The sequence below is a fragment of the Diadema antillarum genome, unplaced genomic scaffold (genome assembly GCF_040938485.1).
Source record: "Diadema antillarum isolate AM-2024a unplaced genomic scaffold, OU_Dant_1.0 scf00000015, whole genome shotgun sequence".
NCBI lineage: Eukaryota > Metazoa > Echinodermata > Echinoidea > Diadematoida > Diadematidae > Diadema > Diadema antillarum.
The window spans coordinates 3221924-3247251 of NW_027270904.1; the positions used below are offsets into that span (position 1 = coordinate 3221924).

Sequence of the window (25328 nt, forward strand, 5' to 3'; positions counted from 1 at the left end):
GACGTGTTCTACTAATATTGCTGCATTAAACACTCAACCATTTGTCTATGAAGGTGAACTTGTCCTTTAATCTTTATTAGAAAATTGGGCAACATTATGTAAATGATGACTGGCAGGGGAGGGAACATACCGAATGTTCCACCCGAAGGGTTTGAAATGCTATTGAAGGAAGTACGTCCCGAGACGAAGTCGAGGGACTTATAGCCTCCCGAAATAGCATTTCAAACCCTGAGGGTGGAACATTTGGTACATATGCGTGTTCCCACGACAACAAAAGTCATCATCTGTTATATTATATGGGTTGGTCAAATACGTCAACGTCAATGTAACCACCCACCAGCACAACGCACTCAATCGCTCGCTTGCGCAGAGCCAAATTCACTGTGTGCGCGGTCCTAGGCCTTCTGTCATTTGTTACGTAAAAAATGTTTTCCCATGGGAGAACATTACCAAGAATGTTCGCCCATGGGCGAACATAACGAATATGTGCCTCCATCACGTGACTGTGTTTAGCCAATCACTAACTGGTATTTGCACGTAACCCATTTAATATTGAAGACTGTCACACACAGCATACCAATCTTAGATTTTAAGTTCGGCTTAAAATCTTTAGTGAAACACCCTCCATTAGATCCAGTAAGCCTATACTCTTTAATAGTATCACTGTTTTATACACAGCTAACTATATGTATATACACATATTTTCTAAGCATAATAAGTAGGCCTACATTTACTGTGTGCTTTGGCATATATAGGCCTTTTAACCCTTTGACTTGTGTGCCATTATTTCCTGTCTGGACAATTGTTGTTGTTTTTTTCTAGAATTTGTGCCCATTTACACTAGACTCATATTGGCATTTTGCAGAAAGGTTTAATTGTGTTCTTGTTGAAAAAGATAATGCATACTAGACTCGCTTTAAGCCATACTCGAATGAATAAAAAATTTAAGCATTTTTGAGTGATGTGAATAGTTAGCTATAGTTAGTTGATATCAGAGGTATTCTGAACTACCCCAGGTGGTATTATTACTAACTATAGCTGATTGATTTGCAAATACATGCAGTTACCACAACTTCATGAAGTCCTTATATGTCACTTTCAAATGTAGGCCTATAAGCCTCATTCACTTGAATATTGGACTGGATTGTTTGATAAAAAGGCAAAACAGTAAAAGACACTGCGTATAGCTATAGAACAATAGCTGATAATGTGCTGTACATATTGCATGGGCTGTTTGTACAAGTTATATCGACTTTTGTCATTACAACAGAATTTGATCAAAGTTGTAACAAGCAGCATGGACCTCAAATTGGCAACACCGGCATCTGCCATCCTCTGCATACTCTGCTTGTCCATCCATGGCACGTCGGCCCTGCTGCCCCCTAGGATGGCTATTGATATAATGACCGGAGACCACCTCTCCCTCCGGCCATACGTCAAAGGCAGTGTCTCTTCCCAGTGTCAGACAGACCTGCAGGAAATGTTTACAATGGGCACTGAAAACCTTGTGAAAGGTAACCCTGTTCAATATCACATAATATCTCTTTTTATCTCAGAATTACATCTATCTCGACATGGAAATATATATAATTCTGGCTTCTTTTGATGTTGGCCCAGAGCGCATAATACGTGTGAAACACAGAAGTATGTCATTGGAACAATCTTGTCAAAACATAAGTGTTCAATAGTAGAAACCAACTGAAATGAACCATGCATTCAAATATTGTGACATTGATTCTGTTATACTCTTTAAAGATGTAAGAAAAAGAAAAATACCCTTGTTCAAAGTGTCTCCAGCTAACAGTCAATATCGTTTAAAAAAGTACCAATATACAATGTAATACTGTATATGTGTACCCTTTTCCTCCAAGTGTGATTCCTTTCCCGTTAAAGGGATGTATGGTATAGTTTTGGTTGAGATGGGTATTCAGATTGAACTTTTTGTGAGATAACTAGAAACCATTTTTATGAAATATTAAAGAGCATACAATTCTAGGAGGAATCAAAAGTTTGTTTGGTGAAAATTGGTTTTGAAATGGCAGAGATATCCCAAAACAAAGTAAAACAAAGTGGTCCTAATAAAGGATGAAATTCACCTTTTATAAGACATTAGTGCTATTTGTTTTTGGATGTCTCAGCCATTTCAAAACTTATTTTTATCAAGCAAACTTCTAATTCCTTTTAGAAATGTAAGCTCTTTAATATTTCATACAAGTAGTTTGTAAAGATCTTGCAAACAGTCAAAACCTGAATCTCCATCTCAACCAAAACTATACAATCCCTTTAAAAGAAATTATGCAACAAAAATATCTGTTGTGTGGTATTGCTCATTGTTTTATGTGCCTCTGTTTCTCACTCATTGTAGTGACTGGAAGATGATATCTATAAAACTCTTGCATCAAATGATCGTAGGTTGTATTAGATGTACAGAACTTTGTCCACAAAAAAAACAAAAAACAAAAAAGAAATGTGTTCAAGTAGGGCCTTCCGTGTTCATTTGTCCAGTTGTCGACTCAATCGGTAAGCCAGCTGCCGGGTTTGTGGTAGGAAACTTCGCCTGGCTCGGACACTTTGATGAGTGCTCCGCCATCGAAGGATTTCGGTACTGTCTAAGCACACTCAGGCTCAAGAATATAACAGTGCCTGTTCCACAAGTGGTGAGTCGTGGAATGTTCTGTATACTATTGCATTTTGTGTTCCTGTAACTGTTAGATCTATATCTAATTTCTTTGAGGAAATCAGAGATGTATGTCCTTGAAGTAAATAACCATTTGCTTAAACTTGAATATGAAATACAGCTATGATTTGGGATCAAAACTTATTTTTGTGGTTAAGTTTACATCTAGATAAGTGTTTTTTTTTTGTGTTGCTGTTTGTAAATGAATTTTTATTTGGTTTGTAGAACAGGGTAGGGATTGATTAGTATTGGTGGAGACAAGAATTGGACTTTTAACTTTTTGTGAGATACCAAGAAACTACTTATGAAATAGTAGGCCTACAGAGCATACCATTTTAAGAGGAATTCAAAGTTTATTAGATGAAAATGGGTTTTGGGATCGCTGAGCCACCCAAAAAAGTAAAACAAAGCGATCCTAATGAAAGGCGAGTCCCATTTTTATTAGGAATGCTCTTTTTTGGATATCTCAGCCATTTCAAAACCGATTTTCATCAAATGAATGTTGAATCCCCCTTGGAATTATATGTTCTTTCACATTTCACAAGAGGTTTCTCATTATCTCACCAAAAATATTAGAGACCTGAAGTTAGGTCTCAACCACAACTATACGCTCCCTTTAAACTGCAACATACAAATATCTTTGAAGAAAAGAGTTTGAGTGATATATCAGTTGCTTGCAAACAGCAGCTGGCATTAGTCTCCTTGCCATTATGCATTAATTATAACCCACTGAGGACAGACTGATTTTGCCACAACACACACTTCCCATACACACCTGCCCGAGTATACTTGGGACTCGTCCTCAACAGGTTAAGTTTATAGCAGACACACTACCAGACATCTCACAATTTATTATGAGCTGCATTTTGACCTGCATGAAATTGCCAAATTCGCCCCTACGGACTTTAGCCCTATATACTATTGTTAGAGGTGATGTGATCATATGACCTTTCCTTAGGTGGCATGATCACCATGTGGTTGTTTGTATGGTGTCAGAAATGTACACAAATGTACACCATCTTCCATGAACACACAACATAATTGTAGGGTGTTTGTGTGTGAGAGAGAAACTGTGTGTGTGTGAGTGTGTGTGCTTAGCTTATTGCTACCCTCTTTCAACAAGACATTATACAAAAAAGAAATCGCAACTGATCGAGCTTTCAGAGGATTCAAAAGTATACATTTGAGCACAGAAGTGAGTACCGGTAAATCATTTTATCAAGAGTGAAACTTTGTGGTTATGAAATACATTCATACATAATCACACATGCATACACACACTAATACTTCCAGCCTACATACATACATACATGTATGTATACAGACAGACAAATATACACATAATTATGCTGAAAAAATGGAGATTTTTGCATTTATCTTGCAACCAGAAACCATCGCAAAAATAAAAGCTCACAAATATTTTTGTTTGCTGTTTGTTCCAGTAGATCATGTCTCAATTCTGTGGAAGTAAAAGCATGCAAAACTCATGTTACCCACCCGAGTAGAAAAAAATATGCAAATACTATATCCACTTTTGTAGCTATTAAACTGTTCATAACTTTGGTGTAAATACAGACACATACATACAACTGAGCCTCATAAACAGTGATAGCCTTTGCCATTAAAGGGGATGGCTAGTAACTGATCAGTGGGAATCAGTGGCAATGCTGAGGAATGATTGTTCCAATCCTTGTGGGATTCATTTAAGAGTACATTATAGATCTATTGTCTGAAAATTATTTGCTTCAGAATGGTCTCATATTCAAGTGCTGTGCAGTTTAATGTGTCCAGGTTAGCATATGCCTGTACAGTGACGGGGGCCATGGAGCATTACACTGCACTTTACTTGAATATGAGACCGTTCTGAAGCAAATAATTTTCATACAACAATAGATATTAATGTACTCTTATATGAATCCCACAAGGATTGGAACAATCATCCCCTAGCATTCCAACTGATTCCCACTGATCAGTTACTAGCCATCCCCTTTTAAAGCCCTCCCACTATAGTGATTACAAGGGAAGAGAGAGAGAGGGAGAGAATGAGGTTTGGAATTGAAAAGAATTATGACAAAAGGATATTTTACACAGGTTTGATTTCCTCTGTTATTATACATTGTTGTATTTGTGGTAATTTGTTTTGTTTGTTTGTTGTTTTTAATGTTGATCATTGGATTACAACATGTCGTGTTTGTGCTTTTCTGTTCAGGCTTCAGTGGTTTCTTGGGGTCTGTGCATTCCGGAATCTTGCTCCAATTTGGATGTACTGTCATCTCTGGAGTACCTTCTAGGTGAGTTGAATGTCTTTAAAAGCTTCAGTTAATTTGTCGTGAACCCTTCTTGTCTAGATATAATCTTGTCTTATCTAATCAAAAATTTGTAGTTCATTTTGTTTGTTTGTATGCCTCAGCCACGAATTGGTGCCGGAGGCATTATGTTTTCGGGTTGTCCATCCGTCCGTCCGTCCGTCCGTAATGAATTTTGTGGACAGCGTAACTAAAAAACCTTTTGAGGTATCCTGATGAAATTTGGCATATCTATGTATGTATATTAGGGGGTGAAGTTGTGCCTATCAACTTTTGGGTGCACGTGCTCAAGGTCAAAGGTCAAAAGGTCAAGGTCAAATTTCACTATTTCCACCATATCTTTGCAATGCCTGAAGATATTTTCTTGAAACTTAGTGTATACATGTATTACCCAATTAAAATTGTCTGGTGAAAGTTGGGGGTCATGAGGTCAGAGGTCAAAGGTCAAAAGGTCAAGTAGAAATATTAAAACTTTACTTTTTTCTCCTTACCTTGGAAATTGTTCAAGGTTTCTTCATGGAACATAGTATGTACTGACTGGCAGTGATTATCTAGAGAATTTAGGGTTCATGGGGTCAAAGTTCATGGGTCAAAGGTCAAGGGCAACACTTCAAAATTTACTATTTCCCTCATATTTATGCAATGCCAGCAGGATTATTATTTCTTTTAAACTTGGTGTATGCATGTATAACCTAATAGAGATTCTCTTGGGTTTTTTTTTTTTTTCGTTTTTTTGTTTGCCTCAAAGGTCAAAGATCAAGGGAAAATGCTGAACTAATTTTTCCTCCATATCTCGGAAGTGGCTCAAGTTATCTTGAAACTTACTACATATTTATGCATGTTCTGCCTGACAGTGATTATCCTATGAATTTTATGGTCAAGGGCCAGATGAAAATAATAACAAAGTTCTTTTCAATACAGAAATTGCACTTTTTCTCCATTCCTTGAAAATTACTCGATGCATAAGCTTATGAATGGGCGAAAGTCAAGTTAAACTCCTTAAATCCCCTTATACATGCTCTCCTATTCATCCAATTAAATCTAGGTCAAGGAAGGTGAACATTCAACACATTTGTGACAAACTTGTCATTTTAATATTTTGCCAATTTTGTGAAAATGTAATCACACATTGTCCACATATACCATAGATCTATTAGGAGAATCATGCATTATGGCGGAGGCATACCAGCCGCCTTAGCGACATTTCTAGTTTCATTGTGAATTTAGTGCCATGTATCATTATGTCTACTTTCATTCCAATTAATATCTTATAATTATGATAATAATGGCTATTTATACAGAGTGCAGGTCCACCTTTTGGTGCTCATGGGGCTTCAAAAAAGAAAGAAAGAAAAGAACAAATATGTATTATGTTGTGTATCTTTGTAAAGCAAACTACAATCCTCAAGACATTGGCTTTCTAATAGTTTCAGTGTGATTAAATCTTTGTAAGTGGAACATATTGCCTTTATTGTTTTATCAATTGATAACTTGCATTGAATTCAAATTGACTTGAATATATGTTTTCAACCAATTTTCCTTTTAAGTCTTGTTTTGTAAGTTTCTTTTTCAGACCAATGAAACATGACAGATTGATATTGGTCTGTTAGGATGTAATAGTTAGTGTCACATCATACTTGAGTAATTGTCTTTCATTGAAGCTCATCTGAGAAAGGTAGAGATTTTACATTGCTGGTCTACCATTCTAAGGTAGTCTTGATGTTAAAGGTAAAGCATAGTTCTCAGAAGTGCTCAAAATTCATCTTCCACCATTTGGAATTTGCTTCAATACAACAAAAGGTCTTCCAAGAAATTTGTTGAGCTTATGCAATTTGCCAGGATAATGAGTTGTTTTGGAGTATTTTGAGATCGAAAGTGTGAAATAATTGTGATTTTGTATTCCATGACTTTTATCTGTGAATGAATAATGTAGTGCAACAAAATACATTATGTTTAGCTGGACAAAACAATATCAAAATCATTAAAATACAATTTAAAAGGTAGAAGCTGATTACAAGAGAAGACAGGATGGATGATGCATAGCAAGTAAAAGCACAATCAAATGAATGGCATAACTAATAAGACATTGAAATGTGATGTAACCAGCTATTCCAAGAGCCATGCTTGCAAATACAGTACCAGTCAGCTCCTTTTGTTGAAATCATCCTTGTACATATCTAAGATGTGAATCTGTCCAATGCTGTATGGAAAGCACCATTTTATTTTTGTGGTTTTTTTTTTATTTTCCATTTTCTTTTTCTTTTTCTTTCCTTTTTTTTACAGCTAAAGTTCAAGCCCCCTTCAATATATCTGTTGTGGCTGCTACAAATGTGGTGTGTGCAGAAGATCCGCCTGCTCCGTATGACGGTGGCTTCATTGTCACAGTGTAAGTGATGCTAGGAAAATAAAAACATGGCAACTCACTATTTTCATACCTTAACAGTCCCCTGATATGTATTTCCTGACAGGTCTGCATATATTGTGTTTGATGTATCTGTGCCATACATTTTTATATTCTAAAAAAAAAAGAAGATATTTGCATATTATATTTGTCATACATATAGGTTGGGAATGTCCAAATTTTGAGAAGATTTTGACTCACTATTAAACTCTACTGTTTCCCACAGACTATTGTTGGGACTCATTGGTTTATTGATGATAATGGGTGCCCTGCTGGATAAGACGCTGAAGTCGGTTGATTACAAACCCACGGCCACATCACAGAAAGTCGTCGTCAATCACCGTGCCGGGACTTCTGGCACCAACGTGCACCAGAGGGCGACAGACTCCGGCGCAGAGTTCAGTCCTGGTAGCGATGCCGACCTGGGAGTGCCCGAACAGGTGGAACAGAAGGAAGTACCAACAGGTGCAAGGACAAAAATTTTACCCCACTCCACTAAGAATTTTTTTCGCTCACCTAAGCCAAAGGCTCAAGAGAGCTATTGTGATCATTCCTTGTATTATTCATTTAATTCCACGGACATTCTCATCTTATTCTTGCCTTTAAAAAAATGATAATAATTTCTAACCAAACGTGGCAGATATTATGACCAGGGTGGTAAAATATGTATTTGTGCGAATGAGGGAAAAAAAGTCTTCAAATTGGGAATACTTTTGCAGATCTCCTTCTCTAGAAGCAGAAGTGATAGAGCTGCTAAAGTTAATGCTATGCTACATGTATGTTAATGCTAGTGACCGATACTCAATTTAGTGAATATTAGTCAACTCCTGAAAATAATATTTCGACTATGTCATGACATAATACATCAAAATAACATAATTTTCCCAGTTTCAATCAAATTAGAGCAAGATAAACCAAAGTAAACACTTCATTCATTGTAACTTGGGCAAGCTAAAAGATTCTTGTTTGTTGCAGAAATATGTGTGATAAAGAATGACAACATTTACATGTACATGTCCTGCATTGCCATTTTGAGTGCATATTTTCCAAAAATAATCGCTAGAAGATAACAGTGGTAATATCTTCCAGCTCTGTACAATATCCTTTGACTCTTTCACACTTATTCTGTGCAACTTTCATGAGAGTTTTTTGAAGTGTTGAGAGACACATTGCTATCCATTGGAATTTTGTTTACTCATTGTATCTCAAATTGATAGCACTTTAGTTATGACATTTCTTTTTTCTAAATTTGTGCTCTTCTTGAAGAATGCGCCCGGGCATGGCATCAGTTTCTGCTAAGCTTTGCCGTCAACCTCAACCTGTCTAAACTTATGAACGCCAAGACCTCCGATAGCAGTATCAGCTGTCTGAACGGGATTAGGGTCATCAGTATGTCATGGGTCATCCTCGGTCACACAACATCTTTTGTTCTTGGCACATCCATCGTCGGTGAGAGTTCCCCTTTGCTTGAATTTCTTTCTTTGCAAAGTCTGACAATAACCTGAAGATTTCCAGTGTAATATTGCATTAGAGAGATATTTTTTGAAGCATTTGAATGATTTTTCAGTTTGGGAACAAGTCATCTTGGAACTAAAATAATGTATGCATATTCATCTGTTGAGATGTGATACATTTTAGATTGTATAAAATGATTGATCTGTCAACTAGACACCAATATTTATCAATTCCTCTTGTTTCTTTTTCCCCCTCAAAATAGGTTGATTTATACAAGCAACTAAGCAACCCGAAAAATTAATGCATGGCAATTCTTCAATACATGATTTCGTGGTGCATGATGTCAATAAAAATCAGTAGCATCCAGGTCATGACAGCCAAGTTTGAGATAGTCCAAAGTTGTCAAAATAAACAAATTTGCACATGAAAGCTTGACAAAAGAGCAGCCAGCCTCTCAAAGATTCATATCTCTTCATCATTCAAGATAACCTCAAATTTGCTTGAACATTGAGATAATTTTCTGTCTCACCTTTGTTGTATGTGTGTAGTTTGGGGACCATTTGATTTCCACGTTGGTCTTCAATCTGATAGCAAGTACAGGCCAGGGGTGGTATTCTGAAAATCTTTCTAAGTTTCTTCCTAAGTTTCTTCCTAAGTCAGAAACTTAGGAAGTGCCTAGGAAAGACAGAATCGGTATTCTGAAATTTCTTCCAAGGAACTTCTTAATGCATATTAGGCCATCCTTTTCCCCGTCCATGTCCTTTCTCAAGCCAATACAAAATGCTGTATCATAAGGAACCAACCAATGACAATCGCGTGTTAAATAATGTAGGGTTAAATATATTGGTAGGGCTTTTCTAAATATCTTCCTAAAATTCTTTCCTACGTACAGTCTAGAATACCAACTTCTTCCTAAATTTTAAGTCAGAAATTTGCATATCTCATCCTTATTTGCGTACCTTCCAAAGTTTCTTCCTAAGTTTAGGAAAAAAGTTACAAAGACACTTAGGAAGAAACTTAGGAAGATTTTCAGAATACTACTTCGGAAAAAAAATCCTGACTTAGGAAGAAATTTCTTCCTAGGAAGGATTTCAGAATACCACCCCAGAGGTATGCTACAATGATTTTTGTAGGATTATCTGGTTGAGAAGATCTATGCTTGTTTGCTTAATAAGAGAATGGTGTTATTTCTTTCCAAATAGGTAACCCTCAAACTGTGGTGAATGCAGTTTTCAGCTTTGGCTTCCAAGCAATTGATAACGCTTTCTTCTCAGTGGATTCATTCTTTTTTCTCAGGTAATCCATTCTCAGATATTGCAATTCACATTACATTAACCCGTTGAGGACAAGTCTTGAGTATATTCGGGCAAGTTTCTATGGGAAATGCATGTTGTAGCAAAATCAGCCCATCCTCTATGGGTTAGAAAATGTTATGTGAACAACCTTACAAGTCTGACTTCACCAGTAAACATAGTACTGCGAGAGTAGTGTATCATACATTGAATTTGTTCTTTTCGAGATCAATGAAGTTGTATCGTACAGCCAGCTCTAACTGATCAGCTTTTGCTCTGGTGGATTGCTGTTGTCTTCACTCATATGCCAGAAAAGAAAAAAAAAGATTTCCCTGTTGCAAATTGTGGTGATCTAATGGCATCTTTTTTTTTAAATAAGGCAAAGGACATAGTAAATAAATTTTAATTTTGTTACTTAATTTCTCAATTCATGTTCTGCAACTCTCTACAATGATTTTAGACATTATACATTAAGAAGAGAGAGAGAGAGAAATAAACAGACAAAGAATGATGATGATAATCTTTATAAGTATATCTAAAATGAAAGACTTGATATGCATTCATTTATTTTTAAGAAGTGAGTAGGCAATATTTTCAACATTTTCTTGTCAGTGTTGTTTTTATGGACACTTTTATCACTTTACTCCATTGAGGACAAGTATTGAGTACACTCGGACAAGTGTCTAAGGGAAATGTGTGTCATAGTAAAAATTAGCCCATCCTCAACAGGTTAAATTAATGCATGCTAAACCTAATGAACCATTTCATGTCTCATGTCTCTGTTCTCAGTGGCTTACTGGTGGCCTACTTGACACTAGGGAGAATGGCCAAGACCAATGGCCACATTCCCTGGCTTTGGTTTTATGTTCATCGCTACTGGAGGTGAGTGTTTGCAAGAGGGCAGTTAGAATTAAAGGGGCATTCCAGAAGATGTTCACAATTTCACATCATGTAGTACATAAATCGTCAGCTCTATGTAGAGATTTGTGAAATTTATTGTGGTGCTTGAGCAGAGAAACCAATACTCTGAAAAATCTTAAACAAATGACACTGAACAGTGTTGATGACATAGGAGGCTTACACATTTTAGAAATGAAGCCGTGTAGTAAGCTCACCTATGTAGAATATATCATGCCTTCTTCTTTTGTTCTGCTTCCTTGAGCCCAAGTCATGGAGTCATATTGTGAGGCTGCCATGTAATCATCCTTGTTCATTGCAATTTGTTGTAAATTTTGAAAACATTCTTATTTCTTATCCCAATCCCTATAAATTGTGAAACTCTGTACGTAGTGTAACTAATTCATAGTTGCTCGAATGTAAGAGTCTGAAAATCATCCAGAGGTCTCCTTGATTATTACAACCTCTAATATGCACTGCATCATGTGTTTTTTTTTTCTGAAATTCTGAACATAGTTTGCTTTCATCAGTAGATGTGAAATTGTACTCATTAAAAAAAAAATGGAGGGAATTCTAGGTGTACATGATAACCTTCTTGATTCAACAACTACATCAGCTGAATATATTCTGTAAAACCAGAAATGTTTGTGTGCATTCTAATTTTGCAAATTTCACAGGAGCCAAGATTTGTAGATTTAAAATGCATGTGAAAGTTCTTATCTGCACTATATGCATTGAATGCCAGTGGCAATTTGTAAATATTTTACATCGCAAAAAGGACTGTCTGCTCCAATTTGCAAGAAGTTTGCATCACGCAAAAATATCTTGCCTTACAGTATATATATATATATATATATGTATATATATATATATATATATATATATATATATATATATATCCCTTAGTTACAATGTTGCAATGAGAATGAGATTTTAAAAGGTAGAGATATATTACGCTAATAAATGATTTTAAATGTGGTTCCACTATATACGCTCCCAGAGTAACCTTTCCAAAGTGTTTCTTTTGTTTGTTTGTTTTTGTCTCGCCCACCGGAGGTGAAGGCGAGACTAAGGGATCCAAATGGCGTCCGTCCGTCGTCCGTCCGTCGTCCGTCACAAATGTTAAAGTTTACCTGCAAGACTCTCTTATGATGCATAACTTGGCAACTGTTACAGCAATGGCAGCCACACTTGGGTGATAGAAGCACTAGGGGTATCTTCATGTTATGGTGTTGTCGGAGGTCATGTGATGATGTCAAAGGTCATTTGAGGTCATATATTAAAGAGTATGTGCAAGACTCTTTTTTCTATGTTAAAGTTTACCTGAAAGACTCTCTTTTGACAAATAACTTCACATAAGTTGCTTGGATTACAACCTTACTTGGGTCATAGATGCACTGGGGGTACCTTCATGTTATGGTGCTGTTGGAGGTCACAGGATAAGGTCAAAGGTCATTTTAGGTCATACGTTAAAGTTTACTTGTAAGACTCTCTTATCACACATAACTCGACACATGTTGCTACAATGGCAATCAAACTTGGGTGATGGATGCACTGGGGATACCTTCATGTTATGGTGCCGTGAGAGGTCACATGATAAGGTCAAAGGTCATTTGAGGTCATACGTTAAAGTTTACTTGCAAGACTCTCTTATCACACGTAACTCAGCACATGTTGCTACAATGGCAATCAAACTTGGGTGATGGTAGATGTCTCTTGGGAAGTTGAAGGTAACCACAAGGTCAAAGGTCACAGACAGGGGTCAACGAACTTTTAGGGCCCAATGTTAAGGTTTTAGGGCGCATTTCGTTTGTGGCTCATAACTTTTGATCCCTGTGTTTGTTTGTGACCAAACTTGGATGGAAGATGTCCCTTGGGGAGGTGAAGGTCGTCACAAGGTCAAAGGTCACAGACAGGGGTCAACAAACTTTTAGGGCCCAATGTTATGTTTTTAAGGCCCGTTTTGATTGTGGCTCATAACTTTTGATTCCTATGTCTGTTTGTGACCAAACTTGGATGGTAGATGTCCCTTGGGGAGTTTAAGGTCATCACAAGGTCAAAGGTCACAGAAAGGGGTCAACAAATTTTTAGGGCCCAATGTTAAGTTTTTATGGCGCGTTTCGATTATGGCTCATTACTTTTGATCCCTTTGTCCGTTTGTGACCAAACTTGGATGGTAAATGTCCCTTGGGTTGTTGAAGGTCACCACAAGGTCAAAGGTCATAAGCAGGTCAATTAACTTCTGGGAGTTATAAAAAATATTAATTCCTTGTACGCGAATGGGCGAGACACAATTTGGCACTTGCCTTGTTTCAAGAGAGAGAGAGATTTAGTATCAAAATTTACCTGCTGAGTTGGAGGGGGGGGGGGGGAGGTAGCTACAGAAGTGATCATCTTGACATTTTCAAATTGCCACATCTAAAGTGCACCACTTATTCTATATCACAGGAAGATTGGATAGAACTTGATGAATTCCTTAAATCTTCACAAAACCAAAAGTGAATCTTTGTAACAACATTTTCAACTTGAGAGAAAAACACAAGCTATGATTGTTTTTTAACATGTGTTGCAAGTTAAAGAATCAGATATGTTGGCAGTGACAACTCAACATCAGAAAAAAAATAATCCCGCTGAACAGCAAACGCTTCTCATTACTTTTTAGATTTTAAATTCTGCCTTATGAAGTAATTATAATGAAGCATAAAGGTAAACTGAAAAGGCCTACACTATACAGAACGAAAATGCAAAAATGTGGGTCCCATTTCATAAAACTTGATATCAGTAACAACTGCCACATTTCTATGACAAATTTGCTTTCAGCCAATCAGATGCAAGGATTTCAGTAGCTTATTATGACAACTATTGTAACTTGTTATTGATAACAAGTTTTATGAAACTGGGACCTGGTTTTGGGGGCTGATTAGGTTTAACAAGAAGTCACTCATTAACCTCCTTGACTGTTACTTGTTTCAGACTGACCCCAGCACTGATCATGACCATGCTGATTCAGATGTACATAAAACCCCACCTGGGCAGTGGACCAATCTGGCAGGTCCAGGCCCAAGATGTTTACTGTCCTAAGTACTGGTGGACTAACATTCTCTACATCAACAACATAGTTGGCCCCGATGGGGTAAGTTGGAATAAAACCATATGGTTCTTCAGTCAGATGTTTAGTCCTTTTACCCTGACAGGACTGCCATCTTAAATCCTATTGACATTGCAAATGACCATATTGCCCAAGGAGATTAAGTAAGGTATACTGTAAAAGTGGTTATTTTCGTGCAAGTTGTTTTTCTCACTTAGCTTGGTGAGATGAAATTTGCTTGTTTTTAATTCCGCGGAATAAAGACATTTATCAGTGGAATATGCGGCATGCAAAAATATTTGCATGTTTTTATTATTGTGGTTGTGTCTTGTTGCATGAAATGAGCGATAATTTCCACACTGAAAATTTCAACTTTTACAGTACCTTTGTATGCCGAGTGCAGATTGGCAAAAAAACAAAAAACAAAACAAAACAACCCTATAGTAGGCACCTATTGTATACAGTACACTGTTGTTCAGTCTTTGGCGCAGAAAGGGGTAAACATTTTGACTGGCAAAATACTTGTTAGATTCCTGTTTTCTGTGTGTATGGATGAAGGCCTTCTGTTCCTGAGAGCTGTTCAGTTATCTAAAACTATATAAACTGGTTGGACAAATTCTGTTATGTGCCAATAAAGTATGCTGAGAACCTCATCAAATATACATTGTATATATATATATATATATATATATATATTTTTTTTTTTAATTAATACTTTTCCAAGGCGGTTTTCCACCCATTTAGAGGTATGCTATGTGATATCATATGTGTTTTGGTGACAGTCAACAACTTACATGTGTATGCAATGATTTCTTACAGCATTCTATCTGAGAAATCTGTATTGTGTTGTTTTTGTTTCAGAAGCAATTCAATTGTTCTGCCATTTTGCTGCTGTAGCTTTTCTCATTAGCAGCAAAAGCTCATGTCACTAATGATATTCACTATCAAAAGATGCTGTAGCTCCATGAGTAGAAAACATTTCACAAACCATCAATGCTTTAGTGCAGTCCCCTCCAAAAATGCATGCTTTGTCAGCTTTGATCAGAATTACAAAGTTGGCATGACATTACTAGTAGTTTTCTTTCAACATGCCCTGTACAAGATGATACTTGAATATATCTTGCTTGACTGCTTTAGTAAGAGTCAGCTGTGATTTCACCTCTGGGTAATTTCTAGATTGCAGCATACCATATCGTTACAATGCCACAATCACTTCATAAGGACCTTAGTGATAGAGCTATTATGAGAAGGATTACATGATCCTTATCAATCTTCAGTTGGTTGCAGGACATCTGTGCTGAGTGAAAGAAAGAATGCAAGTCACCAGATTGTGGAATGAAACACAGTAAGAGTTAATTTATTGGTGTTAAGGGAGTTTCATAAATCCTTTAACTACACCATACTAAAGTACCAGTACACATTTTCCATTCATTCTCATCTATGTCTCTTGCACAGTTAACTACATTCTCCTAGAATCTTGCTTTTCTTAAATTGTGTGTTTCCATAAAATAGATCTGTTGACTTTTGCCTCTGTCTTCTTAAATATCTCTTTACAGGTTTTTTCATTTGGGCTTTCCTAAAAGACATGGGATTCTTGCACTGATAGATTTCATGGTTAGGTGGGAGACCAAGTGAAAGTGCTAATGAATTTTTATCTCAAAGAAAATCTATTTGTCTGTCTTCTGTCCAAAATTAATATTCATCTTCTTGAGAATACTGTATGCTCATTAACGTCATATTCATTCTTTCTCTCTTCAAACTTTGTGTGATGTAGTGGAATACTGAACAAATCAACCCAATGATTACTTGTAACATTTAACCGACATGTATCATATCTTGAGATACCACATTGTTGTGGGTTTCTAATCTTGTTATGCTGTGGTAACGGTTTGGTAAAACATAGATATCAATCAAGACTCAGTCCATCGAGTTTGGGTTCTAGTAACTCATCATGCTTAATTGGTTTTTACACTGTCCCTGTCGTGTCCAACAGGTGGTGCTTCACCTCTTACTTTTTTATACTGCCATGGCATTGAATGTTATTGTGATAGTTTGCAATGAAGCACCCAACATCACATGCACAAAGCAGCCCCTTTATACTCTTGACTCAAAGCTTATCTGGGCATAATAATGCCATCTATATTCTTGTTATATAGCAGGGTTGCACTACACACCAAAACAGTGCAATAATTGAGGTGCATGCATGAATGCAGTTAGCCAGCACACATGCACCATCCAGATACCAAATACACTGCAGCAATATGATAGCCACAAACGCACATTTAGGACACACACACACAAAAAGTGCATTCTTAAAGTTACATACTTGTTCAGTTAAACACCAACCCAGTTTACTGAGATAATTCTTTCTTGACCTGTTCCGTACGGGAAACTGGTGGCCTGTGTATTATGTTTATGGGCATTTCAGAATTCAGTATGGAATGGGTTAATCTGAAAACAATCATGCCAAGTTGGAAATGTGCCAGTGTAGCTTACTTTATGATCACTGCCTTTCTATGTCATTTATGTTTGTTTCCAATATACTCACCCATTTGTCTGCCAACTCAAATCAGCTCACCTTCAACCAAGATTCCTGTGTCAATAAAATATTTCATCGACATTTTGATCAACATGTTGCACCGTGTGAGCTTTTCTCATCAATTCACTTTATACCCGTGATGTGAGTTGGTCAATATTTTCACAGTGGTTCATTAATGATGTATTGGTGATAGTTACATGTAGTTGGTACTGCACAGCCTGTTCTTCAGCTGTGAATTCTATTCTCATTTCATGTTAGTCAATTTTCAGTCACTATATATCATTCTCTATTTCTTACTCTCCCTACCACCCCCCCCCCCCACATTTTTTTTAAAAACTTGAATATAAATGCTTTGGCAGGCATTCAATTATGTATGGGAACATCATCATGCACTGTTGCTCATTTCCACCTGCATATCATGCTGCTGAGTTATGTAGTTCTTGTAAGACAAACAGTTGTCCTGTATTCTCTAAACCTAAAAGTTTTCAAAAGAGAGAGAACATCACAGGAAGCAGTCCCAGAAACCACACTCATTGTAAAGCTCCCATGTCAACATCTACCTTAGATAACACATAATAGGATCATGCTTGCTAGACTTATCCAATTCCTGTTATATGAAGTTCTCTGATCTTTTCTACCTCAATCATAACGCAAGTGTATTGCAGTAAATGTAATTGATGAATCACTAAATCCCCTCTTTAGCAGGGTATGTATATCACACATGTTAAGAGAGAAATCACTTTCAAAGTGTCAAAAATACTAGGTGTTAAGGACATGAAAAATGAAAGAAGCATTGATGCTTGAAAGTTGTTACAACAAAATCTCATGGATTTTATTACAAATTTGCATCTTTTCAATGAATAAATGATAGGACACAATTTGGAAGATATCCTCTATAATCCAAATAGCAACCCCTTTAAAAAAATACATAGAATACTTTTTTTTTCATCTGCAGCTTCTAAAAGGTCATTCATTGTTTTCTTTTTCATAGAATAGGACTGGAAATATAAAGATTGTGACAGCCAATCGAAGACATTCACATTGTCCTTTCATGATATAGACCCATCAAGGTGCATGTATACCCACATCTGCTTCTGTGAAGATTCCAAAGGCAGCTTGAAATCTTCATGTACATTCCTTTGGGCTTTTTCCCGACTTACCAACTTTTCATGAATGCTGTATATGCATCAAATCTCTGGGTCTGCAAATTAACTCTTGTAACTCATCCATAATCTCCATCCTATACAACACAGATGCTTCCAAACATGACTGCATTAATGAGACTGTCATAACTAATGCCACTACCGGTACTGATATGTTATCTCACTGTCCAGTGTATAGGATGGGTGTGGTATCTGGCCAATGATATGCAGTTCTTCATCATCAGCCCCTTTCTCCTGATTCTCCTCTATCGGTGAGGTTTTCTCCTTAATCTTTTTAAAGATTCATTTGGTTACTTGGCAAGCATTTACTTTGGGCAAATCCCTCTTTTGAATCATTCTTAATGACAGTGATGTAGGCTAATCTATCACTTAATGAAACTAATAAAAGTACAATTTTGGGAACTGCACACTGTTGAACACCTGCTTTTTAAAGATGGGGATGTTCCAATAAAACCCCCAACACCACCATCACCACTTCATTAGCACCATCACCATCATCACCATGCATTGTTGCTACCACACCACTACTATCACCATTGCTACCACCATCACCACCACCATCAACACTATACTACCTTACTACCTCTACCACCATCAACACTATGACTGCACTACCACCTCTACCACCACCACCACCACCACCATCACTACCACACCATCACCATCACTATCATCGATCACAGCACCACTACCACCATCATCATCACCACTACCACCACCACCACACCACCATCACCACCTCCACCACACTATCACTACCACACCATCACCACTTCCACCACCACCATCACCACTACTACACCACCACCACCATCAATACCACACCATCACCACCACCATCATCACCACCTTTACCACCACCATCACTACCACACCACCACTACCACTGCTTCACCATTTCCACCATCATCACCACCACATCACCATCACCACCTCCATCATCACTACCTCCACCATCATCATTACCACCACTACCACCACCACCTCCACCATCACCGTTACTACACCATAACCATCACTACCACCACATCACCAATCCCGCCATCACCCTCACCACATCGCCACCGCCACCAGCACCATCACTACCACACCATCACCACTGCCACTATTGCTATACCACACCACTACCTCCATAATTATCTCTACCACATCACCCTCATCACCACCACCACCATTACTTCTCCAGCTTTATTACAGAATACTGTTTGATTCACTTCTGTCAATATATTTTCTCTGCTACATTATCCTTTGACCATTAGGAAGCCAATCCTGGGGTTCCTCTGTCTGGCGGCCCTCTCTGCAGTCAGTGTCATTGTCACAGGTATCATCATGGCAGTCTACCGCTATGAAGCCGTCCTGATGTAAGACATCCCAAACATTGGTCTTATTTCTTTTAGGAAGCTCAGCATATATATAGCATGTATATATTTTCCGCTAGTTTTTTGTATATATCATTAGCTACTGGTGTGCATTTAAGTTTCAGAAGAAGGACCTAGTACTGGCATTGATGTGATTGATGGAAAATTTGTGAAATGATGGATACAGTCAGGTGTTTGGATTTAGATTTATACGTAGACATAGATCTTCTCCATTACAGAAGATTTTTTCCCCTTATATGAATGATCAGAAAAATTACTACATGCTCTGCTTTCCTTTCTATACGACATATAAAATGGTGTATTTTCTGAATAGTCGTGAAACAATACAGCTAGGTTGTCATAGCAGTGGGATATCAGGATAGAAATTGCTGGTCATTTTGATGGTCTCTATACTTCAAGAGAATTACCTCTTTCACCATTTTGCATTGCATGTATTCAGAGTAACTGTCTGAGGAGTGGATTCTATGTTCAGTCTTTTCCACTCATATACTCTGCAAATGATCTGTGATAGTCAAAATGTGATATATGATGTACAGTGGTTCAAAAGTAATAGGACAACAACAACAAAATCATCTTGATATAGACAGACTTGGGGGTTATGTAGCTAATTCATCTGGCTTTGTTTGTATCAAAGAAACAGCTCATTATTGCTGAGCACTTATGGCTGCTTATGCTGTTCTCCACAGGGATGAACTCAATCCACATCTCAACATGCAGCATCCATTCCAGACGACGATCTACGACAAGCCGTACTGCCGCATCGCCCCCTATCTGGTCGGCATGGCAATGGGATACTTCCTGGAGAAGTTCAGAAACAGGGATCTGAAGCTTCACCCCGTACGTATACAGTGGGTAGCAGTTTATCAAGCTTCACATCGACACAATTCTTAAGATCAACGATGCAGAGAAACCGGAACAAAAGCATCGAGACAAATTGATTTTTATATTTACCAGAGTTATTAAACACTGACAGAAACTGAGCACTGCATGGTTGTTGCGAGAGAAACCCAAACATTAAGTGGATTGAGTAAATGCAGACATATTGTCGCTGGGGTGACAAGACCTTGTATATGAAATTTTGGTGAAAATGACTTTTTTGTGTTAATGGTCAAATAATGAGTTTAGTGATGTCCTGGCCAAATCCCAACTGTCCTACTACAAAAATGAAGCCACCACGGCATGTCAAAGGAAAGGCTCTCCCATTCGCTACAGTGCTTTGGCCGCCATGTTTTTTGGCTCTCCTGAACATTTGACATTTTGTAGATATGAGGTCTTGTCGCCCCAGTGATATGTATTTAGTAGAACATAGCAATGAAGTACACTGTATCTGATTTTCCCCCATGCCTCCTTAAAGAGGTACAGTAAGCCAAGTCCTCTTTTATTGTGCTAGAAAAATGAAAGAATATTCAACTCGCTTTATATTTTCTTTATATTGTTGTCCAACTGTGACAATGTACCACAAATTGCTGTTGTCTCTTTATCCAGCAATGGCTATACTGAAACTTTAAAATTTCACAAGTTTTGAATGAATTGTCTGACTTTTTCCAGACTTCACATGCAATGTATGTTTTATGCTACCGGTAATATTTTAAGATTATTTGTTTCAGTTTTATTCCCAGTTGAATTAATTTTAAAACTGGACAAAGAAGCAAACAGAAAAATAGTGATAATGAGTAATCAATGTGTTTCATAAGTTAGACAAATTGATACAAAATGTTGTTCCCTTGTAGAGGTAGATAAATTGTCTCTTCTAACAAGTAGGACGGTAGCTTGGGTGTGAAATGGGTGGTTTTCTGTGAAAAGGAAAGCTGTCTTTTTTTGTTCTTTTGTTCTTTTTTTTTGGGGGGGGGAGTTGGCAAGAGGACATTTAGTACATCATATTGGATGGAATACTTATTAAATTTTAAATGGGAGATACTGCTTGATTCATTTTGGATTGTATGCATTCACTACAGCAAAATTTATATCGAGCTGAAGGTGTTGGATTTATGGCCTAATGTGGTAAAACTCTGAATGGCATTGTGTTAAACAAAAATAGGATTTTAGTCTGATAGTTCATGCACCTCTTTACCCCTTGACAGATCCTGGTGGTGGTAGGCTGGATGGCTGCCACGGCAATGGGTCTGGCGCTGGTGTACGGGCTGTACGGGTACTTCCACAACCACCCAGCTACAGTGTCAGGCAGTGCAGCCTACATGGCCCTGTGTCGGCTGGGCTGGTCAGCCTGCCTCTGCTGGGTGGTCTTTGCCTGCAGGTTTGGCTATGCGGGTGTGTATCCTCCCATCTTCTCATATCTCCTCATAGGTCATTATTTCACAATCTCTCATAATTGGGTCTGCAGTCTGCACAATAATGCCATTATTATGTTCTACTTCTTCTTTATCTTGTCTTGTACATTGTACTGTGGTGGATTGTTGGGCATATGAACAAGCAAGGATGAACTGTTATTCTTTATCCTATCTTAAAACTATTTTGTCATGATGTCACGTTCTGTAAAATTCACATAAGGATTATGCTAGGTTATCCACCCTTGAAATATAAATGTTTCGAAATGCAAAAGGTCACAAATATAATTTTGCTTTACTTACTTATTATTTTTCGCTTCAAAGACCAACCTACTAAGTGGTGGATGGCTATATGATACCCCATATATTCTTTCTTGGAGTTAAATGCTGTCCAGAAAAGATCCTACTTTATCTCAACATTTCTCCCAAGGATGCTAAGAACATGCTTTGATCCCAAAATGTCAAGATCGCATAGGTCTTTGTCTCATGCATTGTGTAATCTGAAAGAATGTTTGATCATGAGGATCTATAGTTCAAAATTGTGCTCCACTCATGGCTAACATGGCAAGATCTTTGACTCCACAATATTTGAAAGCCTTGCTGTCTCAGAATATGTTCCTGGCGGAAATCTCCGCTCTCGTGATATTGTAAATGATTAACAGTCCAAAGAACTATCTTGGCTCTTGGAGAAATGGCTTTTATTTCTGCAGCCCCATCTCTCAGGGATGCTCTTCTATACCGAGGATAAATCTGAGTGGGCAGGCTCCATAGAAACATTTGGAAGGAATGAAAAGTAATATATCATATGTTTGCATCCTATTTTAGAAAAGTATTTGAAAGATTTGTTTAATATATATTGCTATCCCTCCTTTCACTTTTGTATATGTGACTGCATTTGTATGTATATTTTTCACTCAATAATTATGTTCTATTACACCTCAGAATCGGTCTCTAGACTTATGGTGCTTAACGATGGGTCTAGGGCAATTATCCCCTGGGCAATTACCCCGGACCCTTCCCCTGGCCCTAATCCTAATCCTAATCCTGAACCTAATCCTAACCCTTACCCTTACCCAAACTCTCATCCCTAAACCTAACCCTAACCCTAATCTTTGCTCGCCCGGATACATTTACAATGACATATTTATTTCTTCATTTATAACTGTTACACCAAGAGGCTTTCATACATTCGTTGCAAACTTTTCCAGGATGGGTGAATGATTTCCTGTCCTGGGAGTTGTGGATACCAATGAGTCGGGTCACCTACGGAGCGTACCTCCTCCATCCCATTATCATATCAGCCTTCCAGTTCAATTACCGTAACACCTACTACATCTCCATGTACACGCTGGTAAGAAGATGGCAGTCTTCTGTTGGAAGCAAGCTGCAGATATCTGTACTTCTGGTATCATTGTGTGTGTGTGTGGGTCATGATGAAGTTAGAATGTTGTTTGAATGTGATGTAGGCAGTTTTCTTTCATTTTATTGAAATTTGTTGTGGCCCAATAATTAAGTGTGTAAAGATATTATGGAATATTATGTAATATACTGTATATGCCATATATTTAGCGAGTCTACATTTTTGCCAATCAGGACTTCCCAATGATTTTGCGAGTGGTGATATTCGCGATCTTTGAGTACTGCATTGAACAGAGAAATAATATGTATGTGTCACATTTATATTGGGATCAGAGTCATTATTTTAGCGTGTCTTTAATTTCTATGATGTAAATGTTATGCTGCTGGTAGTGTCTCAATTCTATTTTCCTTGAGAAAAAAAAAATATCCTGCTCTCATCTCATTCTCAATATTGTGCTACATTTTATCTATAAATGCTTAGTAATTATCTTACTGTATCTTTGCTCCCCCCCCCCCCCCCTTTGCAGGCCTTTGAATTCACAGGAATATTTGTCATGGCGTACTGTGGAGCAGTGCTGATGGGGCTGTTCATTGAGTTCCCGATGGCAAACCTGGAAAAGATGATTATTCCCTCTGGCCAGAAGAAAGCAAACTAAAGCCATCGCAGTTTGTCCATGGAATGAATAGATGGATGACATATTGGACAACAGAATTGGCATACAATAATCATTAATCATTGCTTTTCGCAACTCATTTCTATATTCACTGTTCGATAACCTCTCCTATCCTTGATTCATAAGTGATCACTTTTCTGCAATTTTCCTGCCATCTCAATTTTCCTTTATGAATATATCTCCTTGGTATCTGTATTGCTGCCTTAGTAAATGTAGAGATAGGTCATGGAAATGGTGGACCGTGTTCGAATTGCCAGCTTCTGTGTGTGCCATGTAAAATTTATGTATTGCTTTATCAATAGAATTGATTTGGCAGTGTTAGTTTTGAAAATTTGTGATGACATTTGTTTGTGATGCAAAGTTTGACTCAAAAAAATCTGTGATCATTAAAATGTGTGTATTGAATGTAATGAACTCATTTCCAACATTATTTTTTTTTTAAACTAAAGTAAAATTTTGACATTGAAGAGAAATTATGTGCTCACCAACATTTCTTGAACATTCTTTGCAGTTATTTATGGAAAACAAGACTGAAATATAAGACTTGAATACAGGAAAATCTCAGTACAACAAACATGGAAATTAAATTTCTTTAGGAGGAGAGGGGTTTTTTTCTAATAAAAAAGGTCATCATTTCAGTTTGCCTACGTTAACAACTTTTTGTTACAATGAGAAAATTCGCAAAAACTTATGGTCCTGACTAGCTTCTTTCAACGGGGTTTGCCTGTGACTGTACATTGGGAGACCGTGTTCCCAATAGCTGCATGCCATAAAATATGTACATTGTCTTTCTCTTTGATATATTCAAAATCTATACTTTCCACATATGAAAAAATTAATATGCAAAAGGTTAAATGTCATTTGATGATTCCACTATGGTAAATGCAGCTGTCCAACCTTGAAATTGTACTATTGTAGACAAACTTTTTTAATATAGGACATGGATGTTTATTGTTGTACATTGTAAATGTAGGAACTCAATTGAAGGGGTCGGTGCAATAAAGTGCTAACCCACACTTTTGTCAAAATTGAGTTACATGCATTTTCATAATCCTTATCCTTCACTCTAACCTCCGTGAAAATATCATATTTGAATTCAACCAATAAGATAGTCAAAAATGCATGCATTCATGTTTTATTAATGTACAATGTATGGACTTTCCAAACATTCAACAGCGATTATCTCAAAATGACTATTGTGTGGGTTAGCACTATATTGCACCAAACCCTTCAATTCAAAGATACCTCAGTGTTCAGAATGAATGATGCACTGTGATTAGTATACTTCATTGTGTGAAATGAGTAGTGCACCATGACTGAACTTTCATTAGGCTATCGTAGAGGCTATTAGACAGACCTTATTAGGGGTATGCTGAATATGTTTGATAAAGAGTGTCTGCAACACCTGGTAACAAAACAACAATTGTATTTGTTTTTTATGCCTCCGCAACGAAGTGGCCGGAGGCATTATGTTTTCGGGTCGTCCGTCCGTCCGTCCGTCCGTCCGTCCGTCCGTCCCGTTTTGTTTTTGTCGATATCTCAAGAACCGTGTGGTGGTTTTACATCAAGCTTGGTATGAGGGTATATCCTTGGGGGATGATACTTTGTGTGGATTTTAGGGTCACAGGGTCAAAGGTCAAAGGTCACAGGTTATTTTGTGAAAAAAAAAATTGAAATTTCATGTTTTTCTCATATCTCGCAAATGGTTCAAGATATCTTTATGGAACTTAGTATATATGCTTGTACCGATGGGCAGTGATTATCTAGGGAAGTTGGGGGTCATGGGTCAAAGGTCAGGGGGTCAAAGGTCAAG

The 25328-nt window shown here is 37.5% G+C and overlaps 1 protein-coding gene across 1 annotated transcript; it reads left to right on the top strand.

The window, feature by feature from the left end:
- The first annotated feature begins 1297 nt into the window (after positions 1 to 1297).
- Positions 1298 to 23589, top strand: LOC139724532 (nose resistant to fluoxetine protein 6-like). Its single transcript, XM_071635669.1, has 15 exons — positions 1298 to 1514; positions 2506 to 2657; positions 4887 to 4968; positions 7267 to 7369; positions 7611 to 7849; positions 8651 to 8833; positions 10042 to 10135; positions 10921 to 11013; positions 14002 to 14161; positions 17990 to 18069; positions 19078 to 19179; positions 19884 to 20034; positions 21279 to 21465; positions 22691 to 22833; positions 23369 to 23589. Exons 1-15 carry the CDS (start codon positions 1298 to 1300, stop codon positions 23495 to 23497), a joined length of 2115 nt encoding a protein of 704 aa, XP_071491770.1. The 3' UTR covers positions 23498 to 23589.
- The last annotated feature ends 1739 nt before the right edge of the window (positions 23590 to 25328 follow it).